Source organism: Pelophylax lessonae, assembly GCF_965119305.1.
Source record: "Pelophylax lessonae genome assembly, chromosome: 1".
NCBI lineage: Eukaryota > Metazoa > Chordata > Amphibia > Anura > Ranidae > Pelophylax > Pelophylax lessonae.
In genome coordinates, this window is record NC_138768.1 from 553,035,884 (window position 1) to 553,057,271 (window position 21,388).

At 41.9% G+C, this 21,388-nt stretch overlaps 1 protein-coding gene across 4 annotated transcripts in view; it reads left to right on the forward strand.

The window, feature by feature from the left end:
• The window catches only part of TMPRSS9 (transmembrane serine protease 9), a 210,483-nt gene that overhangs the window by 150,472 nt on the left and 38,623 nt on the right, over positions 1 to 21,388 (forward strand). For all 4 annotated transcript variants that reach the window (XM_082255368.1, XM_082255367.1, XM_082255370.1 and 1 more), the window contains exons 11-12: positions 3,119 to 3,255; positions 18,498 to 18,840. In XM_082255368.1, coding sequence (XP_082111494.1) covers positions 3,119 to 3,255; positions 18,498 to 18,840 — 480 coding nt within the window. The remainder of the gene's footprint in view (positions 1 to 3,118; positions 3,256 to 18,497; positions 18,841 to 21,388) is intronic.

Genomic DNA, 21,388 nt, shown 5'->3' on the forward strand with positions numbered 1-21,388 from the left:
CGTGAGCTGGCTGGGGAGGGATGTCTGATAGCAAGGTGCATGAGGCAAATGGGGATGGATGTCTGTCAATAGGCATAGAAGAGGCCACAGATGTCTGTCAACAGCGGATAGTAAGGTGGTAGGAGATTGACATGTATAGGGGGGGACAGGTGGTGGTGGGGTGGTTGAGGTCAAGTGAAGGAGTGATGAGGTGGCCAGGGGGTGTGTCATTGAGGGTGCAGAGGCCAGAAGGGGGTGTTTGTCTGTGTGGGGGGGTGATAGTCAGTCTAGGCAGAAAGCCTGCCTCTATCTGCAGTGGGCATGAGGCAGCTGGGAAGGGGTGTTTGTCAGCAAGGAAGCATAAAATTATCATGCAAGGATTGGGAGGAGGGGAGTGTGAGGTGGCCATGGACAAGTATCTTTGAGTATAAAACTGGCCATACGCTAGCAGATTTTAGTACAAATATTCTCATCCATACAGTCGATGAATTATCCTTCCAAAATGCTTAAAAATTTAATTTGCTTTTTTATTTGCTTTTGGAATGAGCGTAATTTCCTAAACTAAAAAAAAATTACTGTTAGAAAATAGTTTGTTTGAGAAAATGTTTCCATCTTGCTCCTCTGAATTTTTTTTACAGCTAAGTGAGCTGTAGGCAGGTGACCAATGGAGGTTGATGAGGATCCAGGGATGTGAGCAGGGAGGTACCATGAGGAGATGAGTCATGGGAATTTTTAGGGAGCTAGATATATGACTAGCAGGGAATGAGGAAGGCGTCATCAAGAGTGTGAAGCGTGAAAATCATTGAGTAACCAGGGATGTGATGTGCATGGATGAGGAGCTGGCATGGAAGTTGTATACAGTTAGTAGCTTCAGCCCTTTCTCCAACAGATTGTAGGGAGGCACTGATCAGGGTTTGACATGTGGTACCAAGGGATGTGGGACAGTGGAGAGGGTGAATAATTTGGCACTACAGGGGGAGGAGAGCAATGTAAGTGCACCTGAGGCAGATTCCCCCCACTGGCATAACAGAAGTGGGACTTATTTATATCAATAAAGATTTAAAACTTTTTTAGTCTAGCTATGAAAAAAATACAGTAGAAGATCAAGCTTTAGATTTTTATATAGCAAAATAGACAGATGTGAAGGGCAAACTGGAAATGCAATTGGTCCAAAGATCAAGTGTCTTGACTGGTCCCTGCAACAGCCTCTTTTCGCCTACACTCTGGTAATCTAAGGTCCCCTGATATCATGTCCATGGCCCTGCAATGGATGTGAGGGCGCCAAAGAACAGTCCACTGCTGGAGTGTAGGGGAGCGCTGTCTGCTGGAGGAGCAGGTAAGTGAAAGTGCTTTTCTCATCTCTTAGACAGAAATGAGCTGTTAACCTTTGCAATGTGGGCTTTAAAAGTTTAACAGTAATAGTTTGGCACATTAAGATTTACTTTTCTACAATTTTAAATTTAGGAAAGAGAAATATTATCACAGTAACTTGCCTGGAAACAGCAAACTGTGATTTTAAAGGGAACACTGGGGAATAGGTAAAATTTGCATATAATACATTGTATAATATAGTTATTACTTTATAAAAGTTCATATTAAAAACCACTTCAGCCCCGCAAGATTTTACCCCCTTCCTGACCAGGGCTTATTTTGCGATTCGGCACTGTGTGACTTTAACGGACAATTGTGCGGTCATGTGACGCTGTACCCAAATGAAATTGACATCCTTTTTTTCCCATGAACAGAGTTTTCTTTTGGTGCCATTTGATCACATGTGCAATTTTTACTTTTTGCGCTATAAACAAAAAAAGAGCGAAAATTTTGAAAAAATAACTATATTTTTCACATTATTTTATATGAAATTCCCCCAAAAAATGTAAAAATCAAAATTTTTTAACATTTTAGGCCAATTTGTTTTCTGCTACATATTTTTGGTAAAAAAAAATTGCAATAAGCGCATTTTGATTGGTTTGCGCAAAAGTTATTGCGTTTGCTAACTAAGGGAAAGATTTATGTCATTTTTATTTATTTTTTTTTTAACGAGTAATGGCGGCGATCTGCGATTTTTTTTATGCGGGACTGCGACATTGCGGCGGACAGATCGGACCCTTGACTGACATTTTTTACACTTTTGGGGGTACCAGTGACATTACTACAGTAATCAGTGCTATACATATGCACTGTTACTGTAAAAATGACACTGGCAGGGAACGGGTTAACTTTATTAAAGATGCAGGGGTTAAATGTGTTCCTAGGGGCGTGCTTCTAACTGTAAAGGGGTGTGGCTTTTCATGTAACCACAGAGACATACGATCCTACATATAAGGATCGTATGATCTCTGCTGTTACACCAGGGAGAATGACAGGCGGCTTTGTTTACATTAGCCGCCTGCCTTTCTCCCTCTCCACCGGGAGATCGCGAGTGACCGGCAGACATCAGACCCGCCGGTCACACGCGCGGGGATGCAGGGGAACGAGCGGGGGCGGGAGCGCGCCTCCGGCGGCGCGTGCTCGCCCCCTACAGGCTCCTGGGTTAGCGACATAGTACTAAGTCACTTTTCCCAGGAGGGGCTGACCGCCGCAGTAAATGTACTTGCGGCGATCGGCAAGTGGTTAAGACTGAATATGTTACACATGCTATAAATGGCTTGTTTGTCACTTTAGGCAATGCTCATACTAATGTTTTCTGTAAACTAAGAACAGAAAGTCTAATTGAACCTTCAGCTAAATCCATTCCAGACGGATCACAACAACAAGAGTTCAATGTATTACAGTTCATTTTCTTTTTAAAACAACAACCTCTTCCTAAGTATTAAATTCCTGTCCCCTGCCAGCATGCTGCAGAGAAAAACCCTTGCACTCTGTGTGGAAGCAGTGGTCTCTCTGTAAAGGTCCGACACATTCCCTGCTGAATTAAACCTATAGCTCTGCAATTAGGAAACCCCATGGTTCCTGCTTATTAGAGATATCTAGTTCTGACTTGGTAGATGGTGGGTACCAGATCTCTACTTCCTCCAAGACACTAAGGGTTTTTCTCTGCAGCACGCTGGTGGTGACAAGCTTTTGGACCTGGGCTGCACTTAGCTGATTTAAACTAAAAGTTCAGTGGGGCTTTAAGATGCATCTTCTTTTCTTTCAGTAATAAAACCTGAAGTTCTACAGAAAGCTACAGTGGCCCTCATGGATCAAGCTCTCTGCAACAGTTTATACAGCAATGTGGTAACAGACAGAATGGTATGTGCAGGTTACCTTGAAGGCAAGATTGACTCATGCCAGGTAAATAATGCATTATTTAATATTTAAAGTTGAAGTTTGTTCTGCTTAGGTTGTTTTGTCTTCCTTGATTCATCTCTTCCTTTCTATCAACATGCTAATAAAAAAAAAATAAAACTCTTTTCATTACATATATTATTCGGGACCCAGTGATGTTGCAGATCATGACTGATGGAAAAGGCCAGCTACGTGCTGCACGCAGTTTCCTGAAGAAAAATAAAAAAAATAAAACCTGCCCTAACGCAACGCACAAATGCAGGGCCGGAGTTGGACTCATTTTCAGCCCTGGAGTTTCATGCATTAGACCGGCCCACTTTAGTTCACGACTGACTATATTAAATTAATGTAATTAAAAACCTAGGTTCTCCACGGAACACTGAGTAGAAGGGCAGCCAACGTCTTTACAACACATGTGACACCTGGTAATGCTAGAAATTTAAATATAGACGCAATTCTCAGGGTTAAATTTCTTATTGCTAACATACATATAAAGACCAAAGTGCATTTCCTTAGTGCAAATTCATATACAGTACTCTATTCAAAACATATATACAATATTCATACATAATATTTGTATTATTCAAAAAAAGTACAAATACATTTACTCATAAAAAAGTGCCAATGTGGAAAATAGTGCAATTAAACCTAAGGTGCCCAGACAGATATAAAGTGCTTCTTTTTGATTTGTGCTGTTAAATAGTCCGTAACTTCAGTATATTTATTTATGAGATGCAGTGCTTGTCTCAGCAATCAGTTTATTGACCCTAAGTGCCGGTTCACATTTGTGCGATGCGGGAACCCTGCCAATATGCAGTGTGATCCCGCATCGCATCCGCACCTCTGGCAGTTTACACTGCCATATGCGATACACAGGGGGTGTCAATTAAAAGTTAACGACACCCCCAGTTGCGATCGCATATCGCAGTGCGATCTGCAAGTTCGCACAGAATCGGATCGCACTATGCGATCCGATTCTGCTGCGGATAAAAAAAAGCCTCATGTGCGAGTTTATTGCGGATGCGGTGTGAATTCAGCCATACAAAGTGTATGGCTGAAATTCGCACCGCACATGAGATCGCATGTAATTTAGGAGCAGTGCACTCCGAATTACATGCGATCTCCGCAATCGCACAAATGTGAACCGGGGCTTAGTGTCAGTGTGAATTAGCTATTCCTCCTCCTCTGTGTGCAAGGGCCACTCCCCAGACAGATTCGGGCCAGCAAGGACCCCCTGCATTTTGAGTACAGTACAGATGTCCTTCTAGTGGGTCTCTCCCCTGTTTCATCTTTCATGCACTGGGGAGAGAAATATAAAAATCGTATCCAGACATAAAGGAACATAACCAAGTGGAGCTGGGAATAACGCAAAGAGACCCACTAGAAGGACATCTGTACTGTACTCAAAACGCAGGGGGTCCTTGCTGGCCCGAATCTGTCTGGGGAGTGGCCCTTGCACACAGGGGAGCAGGAATAGCAAATTCACACTGACACTAAGGGTGAATAATCTGATTGCTGAGACAAGAACTGCATCTGATAAATAAACAGACTGAAGTTACGGACTATTTAACAGGCAGCACAAATCAAAAAGAAGCACCTTATATCTGTCTGGGCACCTTAAGTTTAATTGCACTATTTTCACCTCACCTACTCACCTCCCCCTAGCGTTGCCGTCACCATGACTGGCTCAGCCTCTGCCCGCGTGAACGTGATGTCAGGCCAGGAAGTGCAAAGGGCAGGGAGGGGAGGCTCAGGACGGTAGGAGGAGCAAGTGAGGAGAGAAGTCCTTCTCCAGTTCTCCTTCACATCATCACACTATGCGGCGCAGCGGCGATGCAATGCCGGCCTGCCCGCATAGATGAAGAGAAGCGGATCGGGAGCTTGGGCTCCTGCCTCAGGCAGAGTGGTGTCACCCTCCCCCGATGGACACCCTGGTGTGGTCCGCCCCCCGCACCCCCCTTGTGACGCCCCTGAGTGGGGCTGCGGTAAAATAATAAATAAAAAAGAGTGGGGCTGCTGTGAGTGCAGGCAGCCCAGCCCAGTGCCATGACAATGGCCCTCGCGGCCAAAAAAACCGACCAGCCAACCGGGAATTCTCCCAGGTGCTCCCGATTAGCCAATCCAGGCCTGCACAAATGCGATGCTGAGTCTCCATGATTGACATTACTAAGATCAAATAATCAAAGAGATGGGCCAGGGACAGTTTAGCTGGGAAAGAAGGAGCTAAATAATGTTGGACGTCCTCCAGCTAGAAAATGACACATAGTAAGTAATTTTAGTACAGTAGTGAAGCCTGTACAACTTTGCATGGCTTAAGTTAAGGCCGGAGTTCAGCTTTGATATATTAAAATAATAATAAAAAAGAAAGCAACATTTTTTTATACCTTTCATGGGTCTCTTTCCATATAGAAATCACAATGTCAAAATGTTTCTTCTGCTGTCCATGTGCAATTTTTCTACCGGTTCAGACAGGAACCCTGGATATGTTTGTGGAGATACCTACGGATATACGTTTATTCTTTGATTTAACTAAAAACTGCTGGATCAGGTGAAGGTTCTCCAAAGGCTGCTATCACCTTCAAACAAGACCTACTGGGTAACTGTGAGCTGCAAGAGAGCATTGAAGTTATTATATAGCCACTGCTTAGGAAAGGAAGGAGCCAAGGCACATGGATAGTGCATCGAGCAGTATTTAAAGAATTAAAAATGTATAAAAGCACAGGGACCTCTCCAATGGAGTACTCGGTTATGAGGTAAGGTAATAGTAAAGAAATGTACCCAAAGTTTGTGTCCTCTGACTCACCAGCATATATTGGTGTGACCCATGTAATCCAATCAAGCATATACAAAAAGCCGGGCTGAAAGGGACCTGAAAGGGTGGTCACTCAAAGAATCAAGCAGTATTAACAAACACAGCTTTATTAACCAATTATAAATCTATTACAAAAGAATTGCATAAAAAACACCTCCACCTCAATGCATTTAAGATGACAACGTTGTCAGGGGCAATGGTAGTAGCTGCTTGCACCCCACTCATCATCATGCACACCCCCTAATAAGGAGTACATCTGTACCCGAGTACAGCTTCCAGATAGGACTGAAGCAGAGGAAAGGGGTCACAGGGGTAACATCCCATACTAATGTATCAACCTAGCGCCAAGCAGGGGGTATTCCCCACAGGTGCTCATGGATTAAGAACTACTTCTACCACTACTTTTGAGCCTACTGGAAAAAATTACTAAGTGGAACTAATTCTTAATATGAATTGGAAGCAGCCTAACTTCAGCTGCCAAGCTTGTAATGCAAGTGGTCCAAGAGCTTTGAGAGCACAAGGATTCCAGCTGAGAGTAAAAAGTTAAATAGTTAAGTCCACTCCAGAATTCAGCTGTGTTTAAAGTGGGGAGTGTGTTGGCTAGTCAATGGGGTGAAAAGTGTGTAGCAGTCAATAATGCCTGAGTATCAATATATCCTTGAGCCCTAGAGGGTCCAGCAATTGTGACCAATATATCAGCTCAACCCTGGAAATCCACTAGATATCCGCCATTGAATATTACAGGGTCTCAAGTCTCATCCTCTGGGCCAGTAGATGGCATCAATCCATAGGGCAAGAAGCTGCAGCAGCCCACTACTGTGATGCTTTTCCATCCACACTAGCCATAGAGGCCAGCCCTCGGTGGTGCATGCGCGCAGTGGCCACTGTGCGTGATGACACAGTACAGTGAACACCATTATAGCCTAAGTATACTCAAAATAAAAAACACAAATAAGCACAAGAGACATGACCTACTAATAAATGTGCTGTGTCCCTCGTGCTGCTGGCTCCTGGTTTCCTTGATATTTTCTCCCATCAATCCCTTCCCCACCCCACTGCTGTAATCTTATGGTATGGCAGGAGTTAATAGAACTGAGGGGCTGTCGTTTGGCTCATCAAGAGTGCCTGCCCACTCTTTTCACCCAGCTTCCTCATTCATAGAAGCTGGTACTACAGCTTCAGGGAATGAAACATGGTCTATGAATAGAGAGGACAGACCTTTCAATCAACCACCCATCCTCCATTCACAGATCCTGTTTCAATCATAGAAGCTGTAGTACCTTTTATTAATGTAGGAGCTTGGCAGAAAGAGCTGGCATAATCGGGCACTCTTGATGAGTGCAAATGACAGCTACCGCAATTCTATTGACCCCCCTCCGTACCCGATGATTACAACAGTGGGAGTGGGAGGGAAGTTGATGGAGGAAAATTTCAAGGAAACCAGGAGTCAGCAGCCCTTGTGCTGATTTTTTCGCTTTTTTTATAGTTACATTTAGTTAAAAAAAAGTCTATTCAGTTCAACCCAGAGAAAAAAAACACTTATGCTTTACCTACTTAGGGGCCTGCTATGTATAAAAGCAGTTAGTCTGCTGCCCTACTGTTCTTGAATGACCTACCCATATGGGAACTGCGCTCCTGGGAACCTGCATGCTCACAGTCGTGTAATCACACTAGGATTGGTCACAGTGGAACACAGGTAAAAGGTATAGGGCCAATCAGAGTGGCTCTGTACCACATAAGCGCTATGACCAATCACAGTGCATTACAATTTAAAAAATTGCTTCAGTTTGCAGGCGGTTTTCTAATACCTTTCACACTCTGACTGTGACAGGACATGCTGATTGTCAGCCACACCAGTACAATGTTATAGTACCAGTGCCAGCCAGCAACAGTGCTCTGATTACCGGTAAGCACCAGTACAGTATTCTGACTGAAACTGGAAACTGGAAATGCAATTGGTCCAAAGATCAAGTGTCTAGACTGGTCCCTGCAGCCTCTTCTCTCCTACACTCTGGTAATCTAAGGCCCCCTGACTTAATGTCCATAGCCCTGCAATAGACGTGAGGGCGCCAAAGAACAGTCCACTGCTGGAGTGTAGAGGAGCGCTGTCTACTGGAGGAGCGGGTAAGTAAAAGTGCTTTTCCCATCCCTTAGACAAAAATGAGCCGTTAACCCTTGCAATGTGGGCTTTAAAAATAGTTTGGTAAAATAAGAGAAGATTTTGTTTTCTACAATTTAAATTTAGGAAAGAGAAAGATTATCACAGTAACTTGCCTGGAAACAGCAAACTGTGATTTTAAAGGGAACACTATAGGATAGGTAATATTTCCATATAATACATTGTATAATATAGTTATTACTTTATAAAAGTTCATATTAAAATTTAATATATCACCTATGCTTTAAATGGCTTGTTTGTAAAAAAAACTGCTTTAAGCCTAGTACACACGCAACGATTATCGGCCGACCGATCGTCCGTCTTTTGTCCAGAGTGGTGTTTTGTTGGTTGGAATGTGCCTAGACTGCACACGAATTTTCTCGCCTGACAAAATTCTACTTCAGAAGTGATGTCATGTGTTGGTTTGCTTTCTTTGTGTTCTTTCTTCTCTGAGCATGCCCAGTCTTGCTCATTAGATTTTTCCCTGTCGAAATCTGTACTGACTGCACGAAAATCGGCCGTGTTTTGACGGCGGACAAAAATTTTATAGCCTGCACACCAGATTTTTTTCGTCCAAAAAGTCGGAGTCGGTTGTTGGAAGCATCATACTAACAAGCTGAAAATCGGCAGATCGGTCGTCGGACGAAAATTCCCTGCCGATTTTCGACACGTGTGTACGAGGCTTTAGTTTGCAGGCGATTTTCTCCTACCTCTAACACAAACTGTGACAGGACATGCTGATTGTCAGCCACACCAGTATAGTGTTATAGTACCAGTGCCAGCCAGCAACAGTGTTCTGATCACCAGTAAGCACCAGTACAGTGTTCTAATACCAGTGCCAGTGACTTGATTGCCAGCCAGCACAAGTGCAAGTGAATTAATACCAGTGCCAGCTAATGCCAGCCAGTACCAGTACAAGTGTTCTAATACCAGTACAAACTGGCCCCCGTGTTCTGATATGAAGCCTGCCTCTGTACAAGTGTTCTAATACCAGTGCCAGTGTCCCAATCACCAGCCAGCACCACTACAGTGTTCTGGTACTAGTATCAGCCGGCAACAGTGTCCTGATTGGTAGTAAACACCACAGTGTTTACAGAATGAAAATGTATGTTTTCTGAATTGACCGAGTTCCTAGAAAGCTCTTCATTTGGAAATAAATATCTTAGTAGCAGCAAAAGATGTGTGCATTAAGAGATCTGACAACACAGGATACAATTTTGTGAGAGTGGTGACTTCCCCGGACTCTGCAGGGTGGCAGGCATACAGTCCTGGCACCTAGGCTGAATGGCTGGCAGGCTGAGATTTCAAAAAGATATTTCAATATTTGTGGCAAATGCAAATTTTATATGCCAATCCAGGCAGCAGTTGTGCACTCTGCACTCTGTATATAGCACACTCTTGAACCCTGCACTCTGTATGTAGTCCACTCCTGGACCCTATACTCTGTACATAGCGCAATCCTGAACCCTACACACAGTGCTCTCCTGAACCCTGCCCTCTGTATGTAACACACTCCTGATCTTTACACTCTTTACTCTTTCCTGATCTGTGCATACCTGAACCCCACAGTCTGTATATTGCACACTCCTGAACTTTGCACTCTGTATGTAGCACACTCCCACATATTCCATGTTTTATTATTTGCTTCTGATTGTTTACTAGACTCTTCAATCTGTGTACATTTTCTTCAGATTTTGGATAGTTGTTCTCTTGCAATATTATTTAGGCATATTGAGTGGTGATACCAACCCTAGGGAAACATATTATCTAAATCATCAAATCCTCTAATGTGCTTTACTACTAAAAATACCGCCTCTGTGTTCAATTGTCTATTATTCAAAATAATAGATATCCATATCTGTGAAAATCAAAACACAAAATAGTAACTCTACATGCCCAAGCAGGTTCACTTAAAGAGCAAAGTAATATTAACCTAAAATATGATATAATATCTGAGGCGATATTCTCACCTATCCCACCAAATATGCTGTGGGTGATGCTTTAAAGAATGGTCTGCTGGGAAATCTTGGGCTGACCAAGGACACCCTTTCATTGAACAGTATTCCCTGATAGCAATGACCTGTTCCTGCAGGAAAATGCACCCTGCCACACTGGAAAAACTGTTTAAAAATGCTTTGAGGAACACAACAACGAATTTGAGGGTTGACTTGGCCTCGAAATCCCCCAGATCTCAAAGCATCTGGAAAAACAAGTCTGATTCATGGAGGCCCCACATTACAGCTTACAAGACTTAAAGTGCTACTGATGGCTTGGTGCCAGATACCACAGATACTAGACCTCACCTCAGAGGTCTAGTGGTGTCCATGCCTTGATGGGTTAGGGCTGTTTTGGCAGCAAAAGGGCTGTTTTGTTGGCAAAATGGGGACCCACCTAATATTAGGTGGGTGGTCATTGGTCATAAAGTTATGACTGATTAGTGTAGTGTGATCAGTTATAAAGTTATGATTGAGCAGTGTAGTGTGATGTGAAAGTTTCTAGCGATGCAGACTTTGATATATGAATATTAAATTATATTAGCTACATAATCCACCATTTGAACTGCACCCTATGAAACCTATGAATTGTAGCTGCAGTATTCATTTAGTGATATAGGTGAGTATAGCTCTTCAGATATTATACCATACTACTTTAAAATTAGTCAGTTTTTTGAATGGGTGCTGAAATGCATAATGGGGAGCACTTCCCCTCCCTCATCTACCTATATGGTTATGACCATATACTTTCAAAATAGTGTTGTTAATTATGGAAAGATCAGTATTCACCATTTTAAACTGTTCCGCTGGTTGTCATACCCTCCCACTCCTCTAATGCATTTATTTATCCCATTATACCCTCCACTCCTGTACACACCAAATCCGGCCGCGTGGTGCATTTAAAAGAATTAACCTATTTTCAATGTGGTGTAGACAAATTATTTAAATTTGCCATGTGGTTTTATTTGGGTCTGAAAAGTCTTTTTGGATTATTGTACTGTATGTGAATCAATGCAAAAGGTTTGAGAATGGTATGAGAGTGAAGACAAAGAGCTAGGGATATTTGAGAATCACAGTTGTTGTAGACGCACAAAAAGCTGTTTGTATAGCCAGCCAGTGGCTCCAGGAATAGGTGTGAATGGTACTGTAAGACAAGCAGGGGCTGCTCTGGAGCGCTGATCCCTATGTGCAATGGGCCGTGAACATTGGAAACAAAAAAATGCAAGCCTAAGGCATGTTATCATATACTTTCAGATAATTGGGAATGGAAAATGGCAATTTTGAACATAATACGTTCTTTGAATTGTAATAATGAACATGCAAGTGAAGACTTGCACAGATTAGATCAGCCATTTCTGAAGTCATGTTGTCTATTATATGTCTTCAATTTTATGTAGAATTCTCTGTGTCTACCTATGCTGAAGTCAGCATGTCCACAATTAAGCTAGAAGGCCATTCTGGCCACAGGAGTGCACAGCCAATTACTTTGTAAATGTTGTTTATCAATCATTTGTTTTTCACAAAAAAAAGTCATTTTGTAATGAAAAAGCTGCTCTAAGCTATTATATTCCCCACAAAAGAGTTTGCCTCTTTAGCCAGGACAACCTCCCCCTAAGCGTGTGGAGGTTCCAGGTTAAAGTTGATAGCAGGTATGGTTAGTGATCAAAATATTGATCAAAAGAGAGAAGATTGTTAAGGAAATTGTAAAATCTGTATATAATTTGTATTCTTTTTTGTATGTATCGCACACTGCACTCACTGTGCACACGGCACTAATAATGTTTTCATTATACAGTATGTTTGCATTCTTTAGAGTCCTGATTAGAATTAGCCTGGCTATGTTACGCCCCTTGTTACCATAAAAGTACACTTGTAATATTAATGGGATACCTACGTAATCATGAGTATACTGTAGTTAAATAGTTACATAGGTACATAGTTAGTCAGGTTGAAAAAAAGACACAAGTCCATCTGTCTCAACCAATAAAAAACAAAAAACAGTAAAGAAAACCCAACCATACAATCCCATATACACAATCCTATACCTGCAGTTGATCAAGAGGAAGGCGAAAAACCCCAGCAAAGCATGATCCAATTTGCTACAGCAGGGGAAAAAATTCCTTCCTGATCCCCCAAGAGGCAATCGGATATTCCCTGGATCAACTTTACCTGTACATATAAGTACCCATTTATATGATGTACACCTAGGAAAGAATCCAGGCCTTTTATAAAGCAATCTAGTGAGCTGACCAGAACCACCTCTGGAGAGAGTCTATTCCACATTTTCACAGCTCTTACAGTGAAGAAACCTTTCCGTATTTAGAGACTAAACCTCTTTTCCTCTAGTCGTAAAGAGTGCCCCCTTGTCCTCTGTGTTGACCTTAAAGTGAATAACTTAACACCAAATTCACTATATGGACCCCTTATGTATTTATACATATTGATCAAATCCCAGGAGAGGAGAATAAATTCAGTTTCTCTAATCTCTCCTCATATAGCTGAGCTCCTCCATGCCTCTTATCAGTTTGGTTGCCCTTCTCTGCACTTTCTCCAGTTCCCTGTAAGGTATAAAAACCTTAAATTGCATCAAATAAAACAGAATAGTAATTTTGAAAGATGCTGAGTGTATCTTTTGTGTCTGTTCTCTACTGCTGTAGTTATTATTATTTTGGAACCACTAATCAATATGAGGATAGGAGTTGCCTGTCTATAACATTTCCAAGACAATTTCTGAAAACAAATCATGCTAATATATTTAATTGCATATTTAAGAATAATCATTCTTTATGTCTTAAATACAGTATATGCTGGTCTATCTACTTATTACAAATGAATAATGGCACAATGTTGTATAGGGTAATTTTACAAATGGCTTTTTATTGATGACTTGCCATTGATCTCCAATAGGGATCTCTTTTTAAAGATACTTTCAAAGTCAATCAGCATTGAAAAGAGATAACATATTATATGGGGATTGGGTGCATAGCAGTTGCAATGATGAAAGACAAATCTGACCATATACAGCATCTCACAAAAGTGAGTACACCCCTCACATTTTTGTAAATATTTTATTATACCTTTTCATGTGACAACACTGAAGAAATGACACTTTACTACAATGTAAAGTAGTGTGTGTACAGCTTGTATAACAGTGTAAATTTTCTGTCCCCTTAAAATGACTCAACACACAGCCATTAATGTCTAAACCGCTGGCAACAAACGTGAGCACACCCCTAAGTGAAAATGTCCAAATTGGGCCCAATTAGCCATTTTCCCTCCCTGGTGTCATGTGACTTGTTAGTGTTACAAGGTCTCAGGTGTGAATGGGGAGCAGGTTTGTTAAATTTGGTGTTATCTCTCTCACTCTCTCATACTGGTCACTGGAAGTTCAACATGGCACCACATGGCAAAGAACTCTCTAAGGATCTGAAAACAAGAACAAGAAAAGATGGCCTAGGCTTTAAGAAGATTGCCAAGACCCTGAAACTGAGGTGCAGCACAGTGGCCAAGACCATACAGCAGTTTAACAGGACAGGTTCCACTCGCACAGGAATTCAAAATAAATTAGCCGCGCTCAGAGGAGATACAAAGTTCCAAAATTGATCCCCCAATGAAAATAAAAACAAACTCGTGCTGTCGGTATATCCACCACCAGGAAGGTATAAGCATGCAGCCTCTTACCAGATGGTCTAAAGAAAACAGCATTCAATCAGGATAAACAAAAATGAAGCAGGCATCTGTCACAGACCAACAGGCGAATCCAACCAGGTAGCATAGATATCAATCATATAAAAGCGTATGTCCAGGGGAATGGACCCAACATATAGAGTTGTTCCTTGTGATAAAAATGAAATGACAATATCATTGCGCAGACATCCCTAAAAAAGGCTTTATTAAAACATATAGTAGAACTCTGCACACAGGGTACTCACAATAAATCCAAAGATAAAGGCATATGATAAAAACAGCGTGTGTCTGTTAGTCATCCAAAAACATGGCCGACCTCCAACAGCATACCAGCATCATGTGGTTAGGCTCCTCCCAACATGTTTCGTCACACTTGACATCATCAGGGGGCGTGTTGGGAGGAGCCTAACCACATGATGCTGGTATGCTGTTGGAGGTCGGCCATGTTTTTGGATGACTAACAGACACACGCTGTTTTTATCATATGCCTTTATCTTTGGATTTAATGTGAGTACCCTGTGTGCAGAGTTCTACTATATGTTTTAATAAAGCCTTTTTTAAGGATGTCTGCGCAATGATATTGTCATTACATTTTTATCACGAGGAACAACTGTATATGTTGGGTCCATTCCCCTGCACATACGCTTTTATATGATTGATATCTATGCTACCTGGTTGGATTCGCCTGTTGGTCTGTGACAGATGCCTGCTTCATTTGGTTTATCCTGATTGAATGCTGTTTTCTTTAGACCATCTGGTAAGAGGCTGCATGCTTATACCTTCCTGGTGGTGGATATACCGACAGCACGAGTTTGTTTTTATTTTCACTGGGGGATCAATTTTGGAACTTTGTATCTCCTCTGAGCGCGTCTAATTTATTTTGAATTCCTGATTATCCTTCACCAAGAGGACATTGTGTCTGCTGCTCATCTGCCCTTCATAGACTCTCCCTTCATCTCCTTTCAATATTTTTAACATATTCATGTCCTAGCGCAATTTATTTCTGTCCACTCATAACAGGCCTTGCCATGGTCGACCAAAGAGGTTGAGTGCTCAGCGTCATATTCAGTGGTTGTCTTTGGGAAATAGACGTATGAGTGCTGCCAGCATTGCTGCAGAGGTTGAATAGGTGGGTGTCAGCCTGTCAGTTCTCAGACCATACGCCGCACACTGCATCAAATTGGTCTGCATGGCTGTCGTCCCAGAAGAAAGCCTCTTCTAAAGATGATGCACAAGAAAGCCCGCAAACAGTTTGCTAAAGACAAGCAGACTTTGGGGCGGCTGGATATCCAGCCCACTTACTTTGACTCCTCCAAATATATGGGAGCCATAGTCTTTGTTATGCTTCTGACTACTGCCATTTCCTTCCATTATGTGATGGTAGCTTTTCTTGTGTCATACTATGTACTGCTGTTCTCTATATGCTGACATTTGAATGTACCACTGCTGATGTATTACATCTTCTATGTATACTGTACTATGGGAGGGTGTACCAGGAGCATTAGCACTTGTTGAACTTGTTCTGGTAACGATGTGACTATTTTTTTTCTTGTCGTATTGTTGTTTTTCTGTTCTTACCCAATAAACATATCTTAAAAAAACAAAGACAAGCCTACTAAGGACATGGATTACTAGAACCATGTCCTGTGGTCTGATGAGACCAAGATAAACTCATTTGGTTCAGATGGTGTCAAGCTTGTGTGGTAGCAACCAAGTGAGGAGTACAAAGACAAGTGTGTCTTGCCTACAGTTAAGCATGGTGGTGGGAGTGTCATGGTCTGGGGCTGCATGAGTGCTGTCGTCACTGGGGAGCTACAGTTCATGGAGGGAACCATGAATGCCAGCATGTATTGTGACATACTAAAGCAGAACATGAGCCTCTCCCTTCGAAGACTGGGCCACAGGGCAGTATTCCAACATGATAACGACCCCAAACACACCTCCAAGATGACAACTACCTTGCTAAAGAAGCTGAGGGTAAAGGCGTTGGACTGGCTAAGCATGTCTCCAGACCAAAACCCTATTGAGCATCTGTGGGGCATTCTCAAACGGAAAGTGGAGGAGCGCAAGGTCTCTAACATCCACCAGCTCCGTGATGATGTCATGGAGGAGTGGAAGAGGACTCCAGTGGCCACCTGTGAAGCTCTGGCGAACTCTGTGCCCAAGAGGGTTAAAGCAGTGCTGGAAAATAATGGTGGCCACACAAACTATTGACACTTTGGGCCCAATTTGGACATTTTCACTTAGGTGTGTACTCACTTTTGTGTGTTGAGTTATTTTGAGGGTGCAGCAAATTTACACTGTTATACAAGCTGTACACTCACTACTTTACATTGTAGCAAAGTGTAATTTCTTCAGTGTTGTCACATGAAAAGATATAATAAAATATTTAAAAAAATGTGAGGGGTGTACTCACTTTTGTGAGATACTGTATGTCCCTGCCCAAGGAGTAACAGAATAGACAGTATATATGGTTTACTTGAGAGAAGAAAAACTGTATGCATTTTTTAAAAATTACAATTTTGTGTATGAATATCAAGCCCTCCTAATAGTTTATATCTTTTGACATTTAATATGAATTAAAAAGTATGCCTGTTCCATAATTGTTTGGGCATATTTTGGGCATATTACAAAAAATAACCAAAGGGTATGACACTGGCCAGTATGTGTAGAAAATGGGTTCAGAGGGTATGATATTAGGCAATATGTGAAGGAAAAAACCACAGAGGGTATGTCAGAAGAGCCCATATGTGCAGGAAAGGAGGGAAAAGGGTATGACAATGGCCAGGATATTAAGGAGATGATTGCAGAGGTTATGGCTATGGTTTATATAAGGTGTAGAGAAGTGCAGAGGGTATGAAAGAAGCAATTTGTACAGGAAAGGAGTGCAGATGGTATGAAAGCAGGCAGTATGTGCAAGAGAAATGTGTATGCTTGTTTGACAGTGGACCGTCTGTATAGGATATGACAGTAGAGGCTATGATGGGGGGCAGTTGGTGCAGAAGAAAATTGGAAAGAATTTGATAGCGGGAAGCATGTACATGAGAAGAGTGTGAAGAGTCTGACAGAGAGCTGTATGTGCAGGAGAGAAGTGTGGAGGATATGACTTGAGCAGTATGTTCAGAAGAGAAGTGTAAAGTGTATGGTGGCAGTCTGGCAGACAGTATAAAGACAGTAGAAAGAAGTGCAGAAGGTACTGTATAACAATGCACAATATGTGCTGGAGAGGATATGCAGATGGTATGGGAGTGGGCAGTATGTGTGAAAAAACAGTGTGGATAGTATATGCAAGAGAGCAATGTGGCTTGTAGCACTGGGGGCAGTATGAGCAGGAGACGAGTGCAGAGGATATAATCCTGGGGCAAGAGTGTGGCAGGCCCGATGGTGGGCAGTATGTGCAGGAGAGGAGTGCAGAGGGCATGAATAGGGAAGTATGTACAGGAAAGTGTAATGTAAAGGGTATGATGCAGGCAGTATGTACTGGAGAGGAGTGCAGAGAGTATAACAGTAGCCAGTATGTGCAGTAGACAATTGTAGAGGGTATGATAGTATGCAAGTCACTATAGGAAAATACATTTTGTCCAAATTTGTGTAGAGCGTGTAGTCCACACATATGTTTTGAAAGTCTCCTAAAATTTACTGCTCATCCCTAGAAGTGATATGAAGGACTATGGAGGCGCAACTTCAGAGTGTCAATTGCAGGGATTATGCTATGGTGATGTCAGTGTTTGTTGTAGGCTAAAAGCTGGTGGTACAGCTTGGAACTTACATGTACGGTTTAGTGCATGAAGGTAGGGTGGCAATTGTTTTTTTTGTGTTGGCTGCATCTGTCCTTCCATTGTTCCTTCTGCAGTAACCTGTGGCAGCCTCTGTCAAGAATCTTTTCTCTGGCAGCTCCCCAATCCTTCCTCTGAAGCCACTGCCCACATCAGGGGCTGGATGAAGCATCAGGGCATAATGTGGCACTGAGAGTGATGGGAGGTGAAACAGCTGTGGAGTAATGTCTGTTGGGGGGAAGGGCAGGTATGGCAATATGGGGCAGATGGATGCCTGTCTGAGAAAGGTGACATACTGGAAGAGATGTTTGCCAAAGGCAGGTGAGGTAGCTGGTAAATGTCTGGAATGGAGTAGGGGAAGGGGGTTAGTGAGGCAGTTGGATAGAGATGTCTGGTGGACTGAGGAGGTGCAGAGGAATCAGAGGGGAACATGGACCCGCGGGTGGGGGCAATGCAAGAGCAACTGGTATATGTGTGCAGGGTAGGGGGGGGGGGGTTGTGCAGGGAGAGAATGTGGCAATGTGGTGTGCACAACAGTGATGCTGTGATTAGAATGAGCAGGCTAGCCAGTGGCAACAAGAACGCTGGAGTGGGCTGTGAATCTGGAGGCAGATCACTGGTATGTGCCAGCAGCAGATAGCATTAGGCAGTAGAGAGGAGAAGGTTGGGAGAGTGAGATCACCAGGGGAGCATACAAAGAGGAATAGGACTAGAATAGACTGTTACTCAATGCAGAATCCCTCAGTGGCAAAACGGAAATCCGACATTCTTCTTGTATTACTAAAGAAGTACCAATTAATTCCAGTATTTTCTTATTGCAGGGTGATTCAGGGGGTCCTCTAGTCTGTGAGGAGCCAACTGGCAAATTCTTTTTGGCAGGCATTGTGAGCTGGGGAGTGGGTTGCGCTGAAGCCAGAAGACCCGGGGTCTATGTCAGGGTCAGCAAAGTTCGAAATTGGATTCAGGAAATAATCTCAGCACCTAAACCAATGGAAACACATACCAGCTTTGTTACAACCACCAGCAGTATAAAAAGGACAACCAACCCCAAAGTTACCACTGCTCGACCCATGACTAAGCATTCAACCACCAAATCTAAGCCAGGTAGTAGCACCCTGCCAGCAAAACCAACCCAGAAGCCTCTCAGCACATCTAAACCTCAAGGTAATTTTAAAAAATTGCTGTCTGCCATGTAAAAGTGCTTTAGATTGTAGCTAAAATTGGTATTGATTTACTGAAAGTGCAGAACATGTTCACTTTGGAAAGTGAGTTTTTACTTGTAAAACGAATTTAAAAATATTTTAGCGAAAAGTACCCAAGCACGTGCAAGGAAAATAAAAAGAGGGAATTTATATTTTCATATAGATGGATACCTTTTATAGTATGTTACATGTTACCCCCATATGTCTGCCAGCACCTGCCAATGATCCATCAGAGAGGCGGAACGGCGGTCTGCCTATGTAAACAAGGCAGATCATGTTCTGACAGGAGGGAAGGCATGACTCCTGTGTCCCTGCAAAGCAGGGACATGAATCCATGTCGTCCCCTAGTAAAAGCACCTCCCACTGTGTGGTAAAACACTGGCTAGGCACACAGTTAACCCTTTGATGGCCCCTGATGTTAACCCCTTCCTCATTAGTACAGTGGCAGTGCATATTTTTAGAACTGATCACTGTATTCGTATCTCTGATCCCCAAAAAGTGTCAGTTAGTGTCCATATGTCCACCTTGATATTGCAGTCCCTCTATAAGTTGCTGATTATCGACATTACTAGTAAAAATAAAAAATTAAAAATATCCCATAGTTTGTGGACACTATAACTTTTGCGCAAACGTTTATTGTGATTTTTTTACCAAAAATATGTAGCAGAATAAATTACCCTAAATTTATGAAGAAATTTGATTTTTTAAATGTTTTTATTGGATATGTTTTATAGCAGAAAGTAAATAATCTTGCTTTGTTTTCAATTATTTATTTGGGTACAGCGTCACATGACTGCACAATTGTCAGTTAAAGTAACGCAGTACCGTATCGCAAAAAATGGCTTGGTCATCGAGAGGGCTAAATCTTCCAGAGGTCAAGTGGTTAAATATAAAAAAGTTCAGGAAACTTTTTGAAGACCCCTCGTATTTTCACATTATGCATTTACTATAAAACAACATTAAAGTGAACCTGTGTCCAAACTATGCACACTAAAGTACTTATATATTCTGAACAAACAGTAAAAGCCCTTTAAAACATGCTCTCATTAACCTCTGTAACTATAAGCCTTGTGAATGAATTAACAAATAGACTTCTGTAAGATATACCCCCCACCCCTCATGACCTGGCCATTTTCTGTGATAAGGCACTGCGTTACTTTAACTGACAGTTGCTCATTCATGCCACGCCATACCCAAATAACATTTATATCATTTTTTATTTTTTGCGCTAAAAAACAAAAAAATGCGGGTAATTTTGAAAAAAAAAAAAATATTTTTTACTTTCTGCTATAAAACATATCCAATAAAAAAATTTAAAGAATCAAATTTCTTCATAAAATTAGGCCAATATGTATTCGGCTACATATTTATGGTAGTAAAATCCCAATAAGTGTATATTGATTGGTTTGGGCAAAAGTTATAGCATCTACAAACTATGGGATATTTTTATTTATTTTATATTTATTTATTTATTTTACTAGTAATGGCAATGATCAGTGAATTAAAGTGGGACTGCGATATTGCGGCAGACATTCTGACACTAACTGACACTTTTGACACTTTTTGGGAACCAGTGACCCTAATACAGTGATCAGTGCTAAAAATATTCACTTTCACTGTACTAATGACACTGGTTGGGAAGGGGTTAACATTAAAGGGGTAACTGTGTGCCCAACCAGTGTTTATGTGTACTGTGGGAGGTACTTTTACTAGGGGAAAAGATGGAATTTTATTCCTTGCTTTGCAGGTACAGAAACTGCATCCCTTCCCTCCTGTAAGAAAGGTAATCTGCCTTGTTTACATGGGCAGATCGCAATTCTGTGTGTCTGCTTGACGATTGGCGGGTGCCGGTGGACATCAAGAACCTGGCACCTGCCGATTAGCTTCTGCTGTGTGTAGTCACAGTGGAAGCAAGCCACCGGCTGCTTGGAAAAGTCGGATCACGTATATACAGTGCCTTGCGAAAGTTTTTGGCCCCCTTGAACTTTTCGACCTTTTGCCACATTTCAGGCTTCAAACATAAATATATAAAACTGTAATTTTTTGTGAAGAATCAACAACAAGTGGGACACAATCATGAAGTGGAACAAAATTTATTGGATATTTCAAACTTTGTTAAGAAATAAAAAACTAAAAAATTGGGCGTGCAAAATTATTCAGCCCCTTTACTTTCAGTGCAGCAAACTCTCTCCAGAAGTTCAGTGAGGATCTCTGAATGATCCAATGTTGACCTAAATGACTAATGATGATAAATAGAATCCACCTGTGAGTAATCAAGTCTCCGTATAAATGCACCTGCACTGTGATAGTCTCAGAGGTCAGTTTAAAGCGCAGAGAGCATCAAGAAGAACAAGGAACACACCAGGCAGGTCCAAGATACTGCTGAGGAGAAGTTTAAAGCCGGATTTGGATACAAAAAGATTTCCCAAGCTTTAAACATCCCAAGGAGCACTGCGCAAGCGATAATATTGAAATGGAAGGAGTATCAGACCACTGCAAATCTACGAAGA